Here is a 17,966-nt window from a genome sequence, read left to right on the forward strand (position 1 = left end):
ATGGTTGGTTTCTTTATGTAGTTTTTTGCCAAATGAAAAGGAATTTTAGCCTCACCTCAGCCATGTAACCACAAGAGGACTGAGTGTGCCTTTTACGCTAGAACTATAGAGGCTTTGTGCATAAGGAACAGCCAGGGGTGAATGTTTGAGAATGTTCCTTCTCTGCTATCCCAATATCAGAGCAGACAGAGTGGTCCTGTCCAGAAACTGACCGCTCTGGGACGCCCAACGTGGGAGCGTATTTCCTGCTTTGCCGCTTTCTCGCTCACCACCAAGTACATTTTTAGAGTAGGCCCAAGAGAGTGAGATTAAATCCCTCAAGGGAGAATAAACAGGATCCAGTTATTTTTGCACATACTGTACTAAGCCTATACAAACAACTTGTCTATTCAGTTGAAGTCAGTGGCATTACATTGCCTAATGGGTACTGTACAATAAATCATATGTCAAATATATGTATCCTTTTAGTCTCCTCGTGGTGCATTGCATCTTAGAAATCTGAAAAAAATGAAAAGATGCATATTAAACATCTAAACAGTCACATCACAGAATGCAGTTCAAAGAAAGACCATCATCTAATTAGTAACCAAATTGTTATGGTTAATTTTTTCAGATCCAAATACTTATTTAACAGTCACAACATGTCTTGAAACTGTGAAAGATTGTACATTCTATTGCCAAGAGTAAGCAGTATGTACAACCAAACTTTATAAGCATCCACCCTGATGGGTCATCTTCATCCTATCTGTGGTGGGAACACAAACAGTATCACATGGTTCCCACATGTCCTCTGTAATTTAATACAGGAAGCCTTTTCATTTGACAGTGGCCAGGGCAGACTGATTGCAGTTAATGAATGGATTAGCACTGTCACAAGCAAGCAGCAGGGATTTGAAACTTTGGGATTCCCTTTCTCATGAGTCATGTCTCAAAATGTCTGTTATGTTCAACCCTCTCATTTGTGAAACATAAAATGTTTTTTTTTGTTTTCTTTAAAGATTTGTGTATTTATCAAAACAGAATATGTTCAAAAACGGTCATAAACATCACCTACCCATGTTATTTTCAATTTATATTTTCTACCTATGTAATCTGTAATAAAGCAACAAATGGCAATGCAGTTCTATGGAATCTCCATCAACTTTTCTCAATCTATTGCAAAATGTACCAGTAGCACGGGATAAAGTGTGTGACGTGCATGAGCTCAAAATGCTTTTAGGGACCTTTCCTCTTGCTCCTGTGAACACAAACGATGGCATTGATGTGCGCCAAGGTAAGGAAAGACTACAGCTCTGTTTTTCAAACAGCTCCAACTGAGGAAATGGTGCTTAAACAAACCCAGGTTGAAAATGTTCTGAAGCTCTTCATCTTCGGTCCATTAGAAACTCTCTAAACTCTCTGAGTATAAGTCTAGCTGTTAGTGATTAAGATATCAGATTGCAAAGACAGAGACAATAGTGTACCCTGTAGTGTCAGTACTACGCAGTTGGACAAATGCAAATTCAAACAATTATTTTCACTTATTTTATCACAATGTCCTAATAGATGACTTTGTGTGATGTGATTTTCACTCATCAAACTGCAATGGAAAACCTATTTATTAATGTCAGAAAGTCTTACCATGATTTAGCATAATTTACAAGACTTGACTGAGGCCAAAAACTGTGAATGTATTGTTCATCAAACATATCTTGACAAAAGTGACTAATAGCACAGTACACCAAATACATATCCATTATCGATCTATCACATTAACATTAGTAAAAGATATGTTTTTTCTAGTAATGTTATATTGTAAGGATAGTGTTGTGCAGGGAAGAGAATGGGGAGGGTGAGATGAGAAAGTTGTGCGAATGTGAAACTTACTCTGATCCTCTGGTCCTCTTGCTGTAGGAAGTGCAGTTGACAGGAGAGCTAACAGTTGTATGGGTGACAGTCTGCTTGTGCCCAGTTTGTAATGTCTCGAGTTATATTAGACTAAGCACAATATGTGCAGTGGGTGTATCCTCTGTGCTTTGCACCACAAATCAAATATTTGGTCAATCTGGTAGTGACCCAGAGTCTGTGGATAGAATAGACCTTTGTGAGACCGTTTATTTTGTACCCCCTGATTACCCCTCTTTAGTTATTTACTTAAGAAGACCCTTTTTTCCCCCACTGACATTGTTCCTTAAATGGCTCTGGGCATTCCAAGGAATGGTTTCCAAGTGGTCAAAAACCAAATAGGGTCATGAATAACTATGCAGGGTCTTATTTATTTGCAGCGTTCCAAAGTGGCATGGTCACATTTCGGAGACCTTTAATCATTACTCATAGCCATTTGTCATGACATGTTCCAATCCTGTCTATATTAAGAACAAGGGTAAGACCTGTTGGTACTGCCAAAAACACAGAATAAGGAAAGACTCATGGTGGTGTGTGAGAGCATTCTCTGAATAATTGAGGTAATTTTAGACAGCATGTTGGAACAAGGTGAAACACCAACTGAGAGACCAAATTATATAAACGTTTTGAGGAGTTACATTGAGCATCATATGTAATTTGTAAACATATTTTGTTTGGGTTCTTTAGGCCAGACCAACTTACAACATTACAACATTATGTATTAGCTATATGACTCACTGTACGGGATCATGGGACCATGTGTTCGTTAAAAAACATTGCCTTATATAGACAGTAAAAGGGCATGTAATTTCACAAGTCATGTGTAAACATATGTAGGGGTGACACACCTATATAAGGGCTGCTGGTTCTTAAATTCATAACTTCTTGAAATGTCAGCCACATAAGTGAAAATGTTAGTACAACTCTACCACAGGAACCACATTTTGTGTTGTTTTTCAGACAACCATGTTTACAAAGAGACTCAGCAAGCACCAGACACCACATCCGTTGGGAATCTCTGTGGTATTTCTCACTTGTTCAGCAAAATACAAATTTGACCTAATCAGAAAATTGCATGTATGGCTCAGTGTCAAAGGGGTGATTTTCTGTGGAGAAAGAACTTGATGAAACATTCAACCTTTTACCTTATGAAAGTGGCTGAGTAACAGATACATTGCTACAGCTTCCTGCCTGTAACAGGAAGGTTGTATTGTACTTGAACTGGTTGCATCTCAAACATCAGTGTGTCGCCGTTGCTTCTGTGGCTGATACACTTCGGAAACTGATCTCAAATGTTTCCTGTAGCTACTTAAGAAACCGCACATGCAGAATATGTTTCACACGATTAGATATTGGTACTTGATAAGATCCATGTCTAAATCTATGTGCTGTACAGAATTTGAAGATAAAAAACACTTACAATAAAACCACAGGTTATCATTTCCTGTCCAGACTTGAATTTGCCCAATCCAAACAGCAAGACAGTAGCTCACAAGACATTTAATCCAGGGTCATAAAATGATAATGAAAAACAGCTTTCAACCCCAACACGTTATTTGAAACAGTAGGATACTGGCCAAGAAACATGTCCCATGTACAGTACCACCATGCCTAGCCGTTACAGCTCTATTCACTCAGCTCAAAGCTGTTCATTCAAACAGAGGAATGCCTTGTCTAAGAAAACCCATCATTTATCTGTCTACTCTTCAAACATCAACAATCATTATTGTCGGGCACCGACCGAGGGTGCTGCTCTTTGATGTCTGTGGCTCGCGTGTTTCTCAAATCCGAAAGGGAAGCTTTAGATTTCCTCCATTTTGTCTCTGTGTCGACAGATGCGACAGCATGGTATCTCTCTGACCTCGTCCTCCTCTTCAAGTTCCTTTGCATATTTTTAGCCACTCTTGGTCGATGTGGCAGGGCACCATATAACAGGGCAGGAGGGTGGAGTAACTGGAGCTAAATGCCCTTATTTCATTGGAGGGAGGAAAAGGGCTTTAATTCAGTGGAAAGTGGTTCTCCTATTCTATATTTGCCTCAACCGTACTGGGACTCCACCCTCCACATAAAGCCGCAGCAATATAAGGGTTTATGAATGCCCTGCTTCTACTCATTAGGGTGCCTTTACGTGACTCAGATGTCATGGCTCGGATGGCGCGAGTTAGACAGCGCCGTTGGTCGTTGAAAATATATAAGATAAGACGTGGGTCTGGGGAAGACACAAAGAGACGTGTTGATATGAATGAATAGCGGTGTTGGCTGAACTGTCTGGTCATGACTGCACTGGATAATGAACATATTCGGAGAGGTGTGTCGGCTGTGTTCTGTATTTGTCTGAGAAAGAAAGAAGGTAGACAGGAAAACAAAAAGTGTGCCTAGGAGAGAGAGAGAGAGAGAGAGAGAGAGAGAGAGAGAGAGAGAGAGAGAGAGAGAGAGAGAGAGAGAGAGAGAGAGAGAGAGAGATTTGTGCTTTTCAGTCTACATCCTCGCAGGGTTTATGTAGGCGTGCCGGGTCAGGTGGAGGAAAATGAGTCTGACCACATAATATGTAAAGTTTGGGGAAATTGCTAGGTTGGGAGACTTAAATAGCGAGGCCAGCACAGTAGTAAACATGCTGGTCGTTTAAGAGCTGCCTCCATGCAGTCCTCCTTCCTCGAAGGCAAGGTTGTTAGTTTGGTCTAAGTACAAGCAAAGGGGTGCGAGGGGTTCCTGAGTCACTTAGGAAAATAACGGAAGGAGTTTTGAAGAAAATCTTTGCATAAACAGTCAGTTGAATAGGGTCACACAGCCTTTTGGTTTGGGTTTCTTTAATAGTTACATTGCCTTTTAACGTATTGGCCCACTTTGGTCCAAAGACATGATAGAGATATAATGTGGGTGGGTAATGACCACTATAATACTAATAATTGCACTTGAGGGTTGCTGAAGAATGCATAGAGAGCTGTAGAGTAGTCATTTTATGGCAATACACATTCACCATAAGCATGTTCATTATAAATTGAAATTAAACACTATGGGCAAATATGAAAATATGATCAAAACTCAAAATTGCACTGGACAGTTTATAACGACAGTTTAGGCTCTTTTAATCACTAGCCAAGAGGCTTGTGTCAATAGACGATAGCCTTGCATCAAATCTCACACAATTCTGCAAACCAGCTGCAGTTCGAATGTCTGTACATACAGTACCACTGTAAACATCTGTTTAACAGAACAGGTACCAACACTGTCTCCAAAACTTCAAACGACTTCTGGCCAATTAAAAAACATGCACATCCAGCAACCTACAGCATGGGAGGCGCCCACTGGGAAATTGAGTGCACTCAAAGCCTAAGTTATAATGACCTGTCAACAAACATAAACTGCAGTATATTTTAAATTAACATGAAAAATAAATCCCTTCTTAGTGTTTTGCATTGCAGGAAATACATAATAGGGGATCAGTATTTCTTAGTATACACAAAGTAAGTCATTCATTTATTGACCTCTAACATTCATTTCAAGTTTTCTTTGGTTTAAAAGCAGCCTTTGTTCTTAAACCCAGACTTCCTGCCCTCTAAAGTCATTTCCAATAGTTCAACAGCTGTTCAAAATGTACTGGAGTGTTATAGATTTATGACTTATTTCATGCTGTCTCATTTCATATGTATATAAAGGAGTGTACATATATATTTTTCGTAAATTCACAAGCATGTGGTGGGAAACTAAAGCAAAGATTTACAGATCCCTGAAACCTGGTCACAGAGTGTGATAGATAACATAAAAAGGTGCAAAGTGGAAGGCAGTATTCAAAATCTTTCCACAAGAGCATGTGCATGTAAAATGATCTGTTTCAGTCACATACATCCTATTTGTTCCAAGTAAATATGAATGTTTGTGTTTGCTTGTACAGCAAGCAGGGCTATTTTTATCTCTATGTAAAGTTGAAATTCTTTTCCTCTATCAAACTGATGGACTTGTCTGTAAGCATTGCTTGACTGTTAACTATTTTGTACCCAAAAAGCTTTAATGTCGGCCCACAAACTCTCTGCACAACCTGGGCTATTTTGTATGGTATCCTGAACCTCCATTTCTCGACTTGCTCTGATGAGTTTTTCTGGGTTGAGTACACACCACTGGCCTCCTTGGAAGCCTGAGTGTTTTGGAGTATCCAGTTTTTTACCTGAGGAGTGAATGGGATGCCGGTAAACCTGTACATGTCTGCAGCCTTCCTCATGGGGAATCGGGCGATGTCCTCGTAGCGAACTAGCATGTAGCGTCTCCTCAGCCAGGGGGGCTGTCGCAACCCCACCTCAGCCGACATCCTAATGTTATCGCAGTTGCCTTTCAGCTTCCTCACCTCGTCATCGTCGATAGGCACGTCCCCATCCACTGCCCACTTCTTCCAGTTCTTGTACTTGGCAGAGAAGGCCACCATGCGTGAGGCCAGAACAGCCCGGGGGTCCCTGACCAGCTGGATGAACTTGACGTCCAGGCGCGGGTCCTCGGCCAGGGGCCGCAGAGTCTCGAGCTGACGCACCCTCACTGACTTGATGGCCCTGTGCTCCTTCTGCAGGCAGGATTCGGAGGCCATCGTCAGGTTGAGAGGCCCACAGCGCCTGGTCCTGCAGTGGTAGCGCTCAAAGACCTTCTTGACAATGGGGCTACAGACGGACTCCTCGCACAGAGAGCTGCTGGATTCCCTGCGGAAGAGGGCAGTGGTGATGTGGTCCACGGGCCGGGGTTCGATGAAGCTCTCCAGCATGGTGAAATCACACAGGAACAGCTGGCGGAGCACGTCCCGATAGGCTGCGGACGCTGCCGTGGCGTTTGTCCCTCCGGTCTCTAGCGTCAGGGAGCGCTCAACGTGCCACAGGGGCTCGAATAGGTAAAACATGTTGTCGCCCTGCTGGTTGAAGAACTCGCCCACAAAGGATGAACCGGTCCTGGTGGTGGCTAGCAGGAGGATGTGCTTCCTGCTGTTAGGGGTAACCTCATGCTCTGTGTAGTTCTCTAGGCGCCGCTTCATCAGGGTGAAGGCTGGGTCCAGCTTGCTCAGAGTGGTGAAGGAGCCATTGTACTTCAGCAGAAGGGGGGAGGAGATACCTTGCTGTAGAGGAGTCTGGGGGGTCTGCTTCAAGGCTAGTTTATCTGAAACCCTAAAAGACAGTACAGTGTTGGACCATTTAAAAATACAAAAACAAAACCTATGGTAAGTTCCCTTTCAGGAAGCTGCAAAATAATTGTTGTACCAAGCAAGACAATCTTTCCTTGAGAGAAATATGTAAGACAGGCAGGCCGAGGTTTACAGTTGGAAAACCCAAAAGCGCTCTGTTAATCACGGAGATGGCTTACCTCGAGATAATGTTGTTTTCCTTTTCAATGATGACAAGTGCCACAATAAAGACAAGGGATATTGTGTATTTGATCCTCATACTTGGATGTAGCTGTGTCAGGATATGCTTTTACAGACTGCTTCTTAATAGCTTCTGCCAATCTTGTCAGATTCTGTTTGTCTGTTTAAAGAGCCCTTCTGTTCTTGGTATTCCCCATTGCAGAAGTTGTTTCATTCTGAAAGGAAAGTGAGTATTAAAGTGTCAGTCACACATCTTACACATATCAACAAAGCTGTAAACAACACAAACCTTCTTTTATGCCATCAGATACAGCTGCCGAAATAGGTCTTCTCCATCACATTGTAACACTTGCTTGGTGTACAACATACTGTACAGTATCTGGACAAAAGAATTGCATGCCACCGCGTTGCTTTGTCAGCAAAGACCTGCTGTTAGCGGTTGTGTGCATAAAATGGTCTACAAAAGCCTTCCTCTGTTTCTTGCTTTATTAGGTTTATGGACTTTATAAATGTAAAAAATGTAATACTGAATATTTGATCTGCTTAGGGTTAAAATAGAAAGTGGAGAGGTGTAATTTCAGGAATGCAATCTGGTCCTTCCTTTGGGATGGGGGGTTAGTCTATATTATCTTTAAGTGCACCGGGGACTTTCAGAACATGCCCACCCACCAAGCAAGTGCTGAAAGCTAGTGACCTGCGCACAATCATGTCACAATCAACAATCCGCTGTTAAAGAGCTGCATAAACTGACTGACAAACGAAGCATTGAAAAAACTAGGAACACAAACTAAAGGGTAATACATTGTCCTATTTTCTTTATCTTATGAATGCAGACCTATGGTCAGTCATATCTATAACGCTTGTGGCCTGTTGTTGGAACTCTGCTCTTTATTTGCAAGCTACTCCTCCAATATATCAACACAGGGAGGATATCTTTTCAAAGGAGCCCCTCGGTGGGATGGCCAGGCTACAGACGAAGGAGACCATCTGGTGACGGGCTAATGGGCCCCCAGTATTCCCACATAAAACCTGGCCTGTCATGGACTGTGACTGTGAGCGAGGGGGATATATGGGCAAACACGCAGAGGTAAAAGTAAATAGAAATTGAGGGGGAGAACTTGGTTGTCATGGGGGCAATAAATCAAAGCATTGTGTGACGTTGCAGTACTGAGCTAGTAGGTTTGCAGGATACGTAACCTGTACCTGGAAGAGACTGAGATGTCAAGTAAAGATTTCATTTAATATTGACTTTGTGGATATTTTGTTTGGATATTTTGTTTTGTTTTGTTTCAATAGGCTCCAACCCAGGAGAGGGACTTCCTGTTTCTGGAGGACTGAGCTCTGTACACTGAGGCTTATTTACGTTTAAACAGACGGACTTGCCTATGCCTCCAGAATCATTCCACTTTGGGCTTAAATGAACCAAGTGTTTTAAGCACAAAGTCTGATTGTAGACACGAGGACCTGACCACTGTCCATGTGTTTCAATTCCAGATTTCCCAGTGTTCCACAGATATCCTGTCTGGGTCCACGGAGCTGTGGAGGTGCCGTTCTAACATCCTGTCGTGACCTCTGTCAAGGGCTGATTTGGAGCGCTGTAGCCTGTCCAAACTATTACAGTCTAAACACCAAAAATGATTGGACACCATCTGTGAAATTCTGGAAACGGGAAAGGGGTTATGCACTTTTTAGAGGCAGTACTTCTGTTGACGTGGAAGGTGAATGAGCAAAGGCTGGACAGGCTGCTTACTGAAGAGGAAATCTTCATCTCTGTGTTGCACCATCCTGCCGCATGCCAATGACACAAAGGTCTCTCACATGGGTTAAACTGTGAAGAGTTTTGGGTTGGGATCACAGCACTTAAACTCCCCAGGTCACTTGAATGTCTGTTAAAAGGCGATACAAATGTCACAGTTCAAATCAAAGAGATGAAAAATGAATAGCGATACACTTTTTAGACAGGAGATTACTTTTTCTGTATTTACTTTTGACTGAATTTTTTAGACCTTAGTAGCTGCAACAAGGTACTAACTGGACATTCACATATGCAGTTGCGTGGCACAGGGATTCCATTATCTGCAGAGCTGTGCTGGTACCTAGGTGTGGACCAAGTTGGAAGCTATGTGCAGCTAGCTAGCTAGCTAGATATGTTTGTTAGCTCTTTGTTTCCTTATTTGCTTTGTCTGTTTTACAAAAGACCAAAGCGTGCTTTTTCAGTCAGCTTTTGTTATCAATCAAATATATATATATTTTTTATAAAATCGTATCATCAACCCAGTATCATGATTTGTATCGAATCGTGAGTTGAGTGTATCGTTACATCCCTAGTTTTTTTTAAACGTTTTTTATAATGATTGACCGGCAGCTTAATGTTGTATTTGCACTGGGGAACTCGGAATGTAAACATTCCAGTCTGACACAGGTCAATTGACTTCCTGACCTGTACTAGCTGTGTTACTGAAAGGGTTGCACCAGGAAACCCAATCCTGTCATCTGTCTGCACACTACAAACGCTCTGTCATCGGTTGTAATTTTTTTCAAACAGGTATTCTTAAATATTACATTCCAAAAATCACAATCACATCTTGATGTGTATCAATTTTCTTACCGTATTTAAATATAATTACCATAATATTTAAACCATGACCATTAATAACCGGGATGATAGGGATGACGAATACGAAAGTGTATATTTATTCAAGAGAGTTAGTGATTTATAATATAAGTCAGTGTAGTACACCAATTATCTGAGCTTATTATTTCAAGCCATCTTGTCAAATAAAGCTTATGAGCTGATGTCTTGAATATTCACGAATTACTGAGACGAGTGACAGATTTCATCATCAGCTCCTAAAGAAACCACCATCGCCCCATTCATCATCTTGTTACAAATGATCCCACAGTATTAATTGCCTGCTCTTTAGTATTACAGTTTTAAGGGCACTTCTTTTTATAGACCAGGCAGTTTCATTTCCAAGTTTAAATTTCTGCTCAACAAGACTAATCATGAATATCATAATCATAAAGCATGAGTATTTTCACTGTACATTACGTTAGAATGTACATAACAATGAACCATTAAAGGAACATACTTGAAGTACCACAGGCACAAGCCACTCAGTTTTGTCTCTCTGGCTGATACTTAAACCCCCTGCAAACAGACTTTGGGTTGACATACTGTAATTATGAAGTGCCTTTTCAAGCATGGTATGGTACAGTGCGCTCACGATAAAGTAGGTGTTGTGCTCCATGAGGAGTCTGGAGAGCATGCTGTCATGGCAGGTTATGTCTTGTCTCATTGTAGAGAGCAGTTAAGTGATTCATATATAACTGGTCCTACCTGTACTGTAGTACTATTAGCACTATTAGCCTTGATGTACTGCCTTTGTTTGTCCAGTAAGTGAAATGAGAGAGAGAAAGCGAGTGTGTGAGAGAGAAAAATAAAATTGTCAGATGATAAAAATGTCAAACATACGTTATCTGATGCATTCATATTGATGTGAATTGTAAGTGATGTTCTACAATATGCTGTGTTCAAATCTACCAAGCTAGATTGTCTTAGTTACAGAAACATATGAGACATTGACTACAAGAGAATGTTCTTTGGAGAGACAAAACACAGACACTTGTTGGGATGAAACTTCTCTATGGGGATATGTGCGGATCGATGACTGATTTCTGATCTCACACCTATATAGACCTACACCAACATATTGGTCACTTATAATACCAATATATATTGCATTGGCGTGTACTTTCACATTCTACATGTCTGTAATACACTTTAATACATAGCCTACCAAATAATGTGTATCAGACTTATGTAGTCTATTTAGTGCTTAAAAGGTGCATTAATATAAACCCTTCCAGTAATTAAAATACATTGTTGCTTAAGATAACTATATCCATCCATAAACTGTGCTTTCATTGTAATTTACTTAAAAGAAATCCCTACTATACCATTGTCCGGATTGCAGCATAAAGAAAATGCTAAGGCGACAGTTCTGTGTCCGATGGCATCCCGCATGGTCTCTTCTTTCAAACACTGACGTTCTGTCTCAATCACTTTCAGAATGTTTCTTGAAGGAGGAAAACATATCTACATCCTTTAACTTTTCACGAGACATCCCAGAATGTAATGAGACGAAAGTGTTGTATCCGACCTTCTGAAAGAGATACTTTGTAGTAAGAACCAGAACGGTCCTTAATAATTCTTCCAATCTCAATATCACAAGTGGATAAATAGTTGTTAGTAGCCTAATATATATTGGTGCTCCGAGAAACAATACATCTTAGTTTATTTCCGTCACTTCAGACGCGTTTCTCAACGACGGTCTTAAACTGATACTGAAGTGCCAACCATGCAGGGACTAAAGTGCGCTGTTGATTCAGACTGACAAACCGTGGGTCACATGAAACCTTCAATACAGTGATAGCGGTTTCGAGAACGAGCCACCATGTGTAGTCTAAGCATAGGGATTTACTATAGAGTTTTCTGTTGTATTTCTTGGTGGTAGTCTCATAAATATTCGCATAGGCTACTTTACTACTGTAGGCCTATCCATTTTTATTAATAAAATAGTAGCCACGTGCTTAATTAAGCAGGCATTGTTTTGTATAAGATATATGCTACTAACTGGGTAAATAGCATGCCCTGCGTGAATCTATATACCTATTTAATGAATTACCAGGTTTTATCTGACAGATAAATTCTCATAAAATCTCATCAAAATTGTAGGCTATTTACTGATGGTTGGATTCTAAATTAGGCCTACTTATAGGGGCTGACTGACACCTAGTGGTGAAACACTTATGTTCCCAGCCCTGTCACTTCTACCCACCTCGAAAGTTTACATCAATGTAATTACATTTTACGTAGTTTGGTTTAAGGATTTTTTGTATTTCATTCCAAGTGTATCATTAAAGCAAATCAAATATTAAGTTTCTGCTCTTAATGTCCGATTACAAAATTAAAACTCGTCCCTTCGTGATGACGCACTCTACACGCAAAAGGTACATTTGTTTTGGTTTAACCGGAATATTTTCTTGTCACTTGCCAGTTGAAACAGAGTGGACGGGGTCATCTACAGTTTCAAATCAAGACCATTTAAAACATTTAAAAAATTTAGGTATAATTTTGTCGTTAAAAATGAAATATATTTAATAAAAGCACCATCGTTTCAATCCGCGACAAGTCGGCGCGACGCGGGGTGGCGTAAGTATCCAGATTTAAGGCCCTCTGTAAGAACGTTCAGGAAGGTTACTCCTTATTTCGTCAGTCAAGTGCGCACCGTGAACAGAAAAGGTGGACAATAAATTTACACTTGTGGTATGTTAGCTATCTATCTTTCTTATATTATAACAAGCTGTTTTCTTTATAAATATAGATCTTGCAAATTGTACGCCGGCAGACGTAGCAAAGTTGTATGCAAGAAAATTAGCTACCAAGATAGATAATTTGGCATTCCTTAGCCTACATGTTAGCATGTTACGCCACAGTTACAAAACATTGTGTCAATGCTGCCACTGGCAAGGCAAAGTGCGAGTGCTAGATATGACTTGGTGTAATGTATTTGTCTCACTAGCTTTGTTTGCGGCTGTTCTCATAGATGTGGACAATAATTGTTGATGCCAAAGTAACGTTTCAGATAACGTTTAAACGGTTAAGTCCTGGTAAAGTATAGCTAGGTAGCAGGCTAGCTACTAGCTAGCTTTCAATTGTGAGTAGATAGACAGCAGAGTATATCTCCTCGATGTTTATAACCTTTGTTTATGGGCTCTTTTCAGATCGTTTTACCTGAACTTCACCAAAACCATGTTGGTGGCGAGGCTAGCATGCCTGCGCACTTTCCCAGTGGTGGGGCTGCGTCCCATGTTGTCCGGGAGCACTCCAGCCATAAGGAACTCGACCCTGAAGGCTTGCCCACCCCTGCTGAAGCCTCACCAGGTAGGGTATTTTTCCAGAAGACAAGTTTAGATAAAGGATTTGACATATTTTGGAATTGGGTGGAATTCCTCCAAACTAAGTTAATATGTTTGCTACATTTCTCAAGTGCACACAGTAATTGTATGCCAGTATGTTCAGTGTCATTATATTTGATTGAAGGGACTGCTGTTAGGCCTATATGTCATGTTTAAGACTTCCCTCTCCATCTTCCCTCCTCAGGGCTATTCAACAAAATCCAGATTTGGCTTCCGCCGCACAAGAAGTCCCAAAGACCAACTCAGTGAAGCTGCTTTTGAGCCAGCAACCAATACTGCCATTAAAAGTGAATATGACTATTTTCTTATGCCCCATATTTAAAGAGTGACTTACTCCAAACCTCTTGAGTTAAAGCCCAATGATTTAATAATCAATTATGTCTAATCCTGGTCTTGATTCGGCCAAATATTTTCAAATGATTTATTTTTATGATTTGGTTGTAAATCCCAGGTTATTTTTTTGCCCCTAGTGATTCAAAACATTTGAAGAAAATTTGTGATGTATGAGAGCCTTTTCCAGGTACTTTGACGTCGAACTGGGAGAGGTATATTTTGTACCCTCCCCTGAGATGTGCTTGCTGGCAACACCGCTAGGCTGATTTATGAATAGAGGTGACTGCATGGTAGCCTGGTCCTAACCAGACCCTCGTACATTTCCTTTGTACAGAGGGTCTGGGATTGCTCCATTGACAAGAGTTAACTTCCTTGAAGGCAGGTACTCTGAAGTTTAAAACTATTGGATCTACCATAACCAATCGCTAGTGTTCGCTTTAGCCAACTCCTTCACCACTACTAGGACCTAGCTGCTGTAGTTGGAAAATCAAACTTTTCCCAAACCCCGTGGGGAGGAGGGCCACAACATCATGGCCACCAACAAAACTCAACAAGGATTGTTCTTGCTCCGGCTTTAACTTATGGATATTCGGCAGCGTTGCCACAACGGACCGAATAGCTTCGCTCGCATATTTCTCCGCCGCCATTACTGAACTACAACTCAAACTAATGCACGACATCAACGTCATCGTTCTCAGCCACCCCCTCTGTTCGCTGATTGGACCTACAAAAACGGTGTTTCTGAAAACCGACTAATGCACCGAAATCCCAGACCTAGTACAGAAGCAAAATCAAAATTGAGCGGAAGTACGTAGGAGGGCAGAGCCAGGCCAACTGTATGGGAGTTTTAGACTGATTTATAGTGTATTTCCTTTTTAGATTGACAAATGATATGCCTTCTTTGAAATTTGTTGAATCTTGCACAACTAAATTAAAGGGGAGTCAGGTGGCTGAGCGGTGAGGGAATCGGGCTAGTAATCCGAAGGTTGCCAGTTCGATTCCTGGCAGTGCCAACTGACGTTGTGTCCTTGGGCAAGGCACTTCACCCTACTTGCCTCGGGGGAATGTCCCTGTACTTACTGTAAGTCGCTCTGGATAAGAGCGTCTGCTAAATGACTAAATGTAAATGTAAATGTAAATTAATTTAGAATGGTTAATCATACATGTGCAGTTTGAAGTGGCAATAGCAATTCTGGACTGCGTAGGTTCCCACAGAATAATGCCCTGGCACAGCATTGTATCAGAATTGTTGTGTGTGCAAAAACGGATTCTGAACCTTGTGTGCCATGGTTTATTTATTGATTTTTGTAGGGTTTGGCGATTTTACTCGTCCTTACCCCCGAATTTGTTCTCACACCTATTGCAATCATTCTCAATGTTATGTTACCCCTGAAATGCTACCCAATATGTTTATGGTTTATATTATTTTCTTTTGTCTCCAGTTGACAGCATGGGCAGAATGGTTCTGGCTGGTGGGGCTGCTGTGGGTCTTGGAGCTCTGTGTTACTACGGCCTGGGCATGTCCAATGAAATTGGAGCAATTGAAAAGGCTGTGTATGTATTGAAAACTAACTCGCACTATGCAGTGGAAGTTTAGTGTCATCTGCCGTAAATCATACACATTTACAGCGCATGAAACACGTATAGCTAATTTCTAGTTATTCAACCTCAACTAACCATCTTTTTTGTCGCCACTTGGGGCAGATGTGACAATGTAAACACACGTTTATCTTTCTCATGACTCAACACGAGATCTGTTTGAAAAAGGCAACTCAAACTGTACTCTTTATCTGGTCTGTACTAGGATTTGGCCCCAGTACGTCAAGGACAGGATCCACTCCACCTACATGTACTTTGCAGGCAGCATCGGACTGACGGCCTTGTCTGCTGTGGCAGTGAGCAGGACCCCAGCTCTAATGGGCTTGATGATGAGGGGCTCCTGGATGGTAAAAAATGTTTTTACAGGATTCACCCCCCTTTTCCCATCTATCTCCATTCCCTCAATACATCCATATTCTTAACCAGTTTATTTATACAGGCCATTGGAGCGACCTTTGCTGCCATGATTGGAGCCGGCATGCTTGTCAGGTCCATTTCGTATGACCAAAGCCCAGGGCCTAAACACTTGGCTTGGATGCTCCACGCAGGTAACTACCGTTTAGCTCAATGCCGTTGTCATATGTTTTAAAGTGGCTGTAAAGCAGAACTAACAATGAGTTTAAGTTCATCACACCACAGAAGAATGTGTTGTTAACTATCCATCCAAATTTGAATGAACAAAAAAAACACACAAGTATGATAAATTAGGCTTTGATATCGTGAAGGAAAATCAGCAGTCTTCTCTGCTTGATACTGGGGGGGGGCGTGTTGCCTGAAGAAGCTGAAGCTCCGCCCCCTCTAATTTATTGAATTCAGCAACAACTAGCTAAATCAATTGCAGATATCAGAACAGACCTACCTGCAGTCTCTGAGTCTTTTATGTGTTAATTACTTTGTCTTTGCTAACTCCACATTTCAGTGTGACAAAGTTTTAGAGCTTTGCACATGCTTTCATTAATTCATTTCACACGTATATAATGTACTGAGAAGGAAATCATAGAATTAGCTTTACAGCACCTACATGATCCAACAGCTATAAAAGTGTTATTTGCATCAGTGTATCACTAGAGGGCAGCAATGTCAAGCGTTACAATTGCTAAAAGTTGTTTTTAATCTGAAAGGTTTCATTGCTGATTTGTTTGCTTGGCCTAAAGGTGTGATGGGTGCCGTTGTGGCCCCTCTGACGCTGCTGGGTGGGCCCCTGATGATGCGTGCAGCGTGGTACACTGCTGGTATTGTGGGCGGGCTGTCCACCGTAGCCATGTGCGCCCCCAGCGAGAAGTTCCTCAACATGGGTGGGCCCCTGGCTGTCGGCTTTGGAGTGGTCTTCGCCTCCTCGCTCGGTTAGTTAGCGGCCCTTGCAGTGAAAGGTACATGCGTGAAATAATGTAAGGTCGCTGATTTTTCAAAGCGGTCCTTCCCTCCCCAGGGTCCATGTTCCTGCCCCCCACCTCTGCGTTTGGAGCTGGGCTTTATTCGGTGGCGGTGTACGGAGGCCTGCTCCTGTTCAGCATGTTCCTGCTCTACGACACACAGAAGGTCGTCAAGAGGGCAGAGACCTACCCTCTCTACGGAGTCCAGAAATACGACCCCATCAACTCGTAAGTGCCCAAAGACCATTTTTCCGCCACCTGCTACTGGTGTAAATATCTGTTCGGCTCATCTTCGTTTGAAACGTCGTCTCTTAGGTGCATGGGGATTTACATGGACACAATGAACATCTTCATGAGGTTGGTGATGATTCTGTCCGGCAGCAACAGGAGGAAATAAGCAGTGCCTGTTTGGCAAACTTCAAATCTCAATTCTTCAATTAGCTGCATACACAATATCTTTTAGTCTAATGTTGATCTGAAAAATAAACTGTATGCATTGCATTTGTGCGAAGGAGAGGGATGGCATGTACTAGTGCATATTGTCACTCAACAAATTGCTCCAATCAATATTCTATAGTTTTTACCCTGAATGCAAAGGTGGTGCATTTGATTGAAGTCTTTAAGGGTTTATATACAGTGATGTTTGTCTACATCAGTCCACCTCAGTCTTGTTCATTTTTGTATTTATTTATTTACATTTGGGGGGGGTTTCTTTCTGTAAAGTGTTGGGAAAACATATAATTCAAAACAGGGTTGTGACGGCTAATCTAATGCTACTTTTGTCTCCCATTGCATACCATATGATAGCAGTACCTGCAATAAAGTGTTCAAAATGCATTTGTTGGGCTTTAGAAAAGTTACATTGACTTTGTCAAGATATATATTTCAGGAATTCAATAAAGCAAGATGAACAGACTTTGGTGGGTATTCATGTGAGTACAAATGTGAAGATTATTGGGTGTAATCATTATGCTGTTGGATACACCTAACTAGTAAGGGAGAGTACATTTTGTGAGTATAATCATGACTAAAGGTTTAGATTTATTAAATAACCTTGCAATGAAACTGTATACAAAGTGGTATCCTATTGAAACCCCCAAAATACCCATTATGTGAAAAGCTTTTTATAACACAGCATCTATTTTGGATTGGACACTTCACTTTTAACAACCAACAGATGCAAACACAGCTCTCACTTTTCCAGATTACATCTATTAGCTTTAACAATTTAAGAAATTGCTCACAGGTGATTTCTTCATTTGAAGAGAGAGCTGTATCAAAGGTCAACTTCAATAGTATCCCTAATGTACACCAATCAGCCATAACATTATGACCATCTGCCTAATATTGTGTAGGTCTGCCTTTTACCACCAAAACAACCCTGACCCGTTGAGGCACGGACTCAACTAGACCTCTGAAGGTGTGCTGTGGTATCTGGCACGAAGATGTTAGCAGCAAAT

At 41.3% G+C, this 17,966-nt stretch overlaps 2 protein-coding genes across 2 annotated transcripts; one reads left to right on the top strand and one right to left on the bottom strand.

Moving 5' to 3' along the window:
- Positions 1-4,691: 4,691 nt before the first annotated feature.
- On the bottom strand, positions 4,692-11,549 carry LOC136950676 (carbohydrate sulfotransferase 3-like). Its single transcript, XM_067245118.1, has 3 exons — positions 11,180-11,549; positions 7,219-7,434; positions 4,692-7,022 (listed from the first exon to the last, which is right to left on the bottom strand). Exons 2-3 carry the CDS (start codon positions 7,296-7,298, stop codon positions 5,798-5,800), a joined length of 1,305 nt encoding a protein of 434 aa, XP_067101219.1. The 5' UTR covers positions 7,299-7,434; positions 11,180-11,549; the 3' UTR covers positions 4,692-5,797.
- Positions 11,550-12,446: 897 nt separating this feature from the next.
- On the top strand, positions 12,447-17,422 carry ghitm (growth hormone inducible transmembrane protein). The gene is made up of 9 exons (XM_067244500.1): positions 12,447-12,548; positions 13,007-13,166; positions 13,386-13,488; positions 14,977-15,088; positions 15,339-15,480; positions 15,573-15,681; positions 16,288-16,476; positions 16,563-16,734; positions 16,822-17,422. Exons 2-9 carry the CDS (start codon positions 13,035-13,037, stop codon positions 16,901-16,903), a joined length of 1,041 nt encoding a protein of 346 aa, XP_067100601.1. The 5' UTR covers positions 12,447-12,548; positions 13,007-13,034; the 3' UTR covers positions 16,904-17,422.
- The last annotated feature ends 544 nt before the right edge of the window (positions 17,423-17,966 follow it).

This window comes from Osmerus mordax, chromosome 10 (assembly GCF_038355195.1).
Source record: "Osmerus mordax isolate fOsmMor3 chromosome 10, fOsmMor3.pri, whole genome shotgun sequence".
Lineage (NCBI taxonomy): Eukaryota > Metazoa > Chordata > Actinopteri > Osmeriformes > Osmeridae > Osmerus > Osmerus mordax.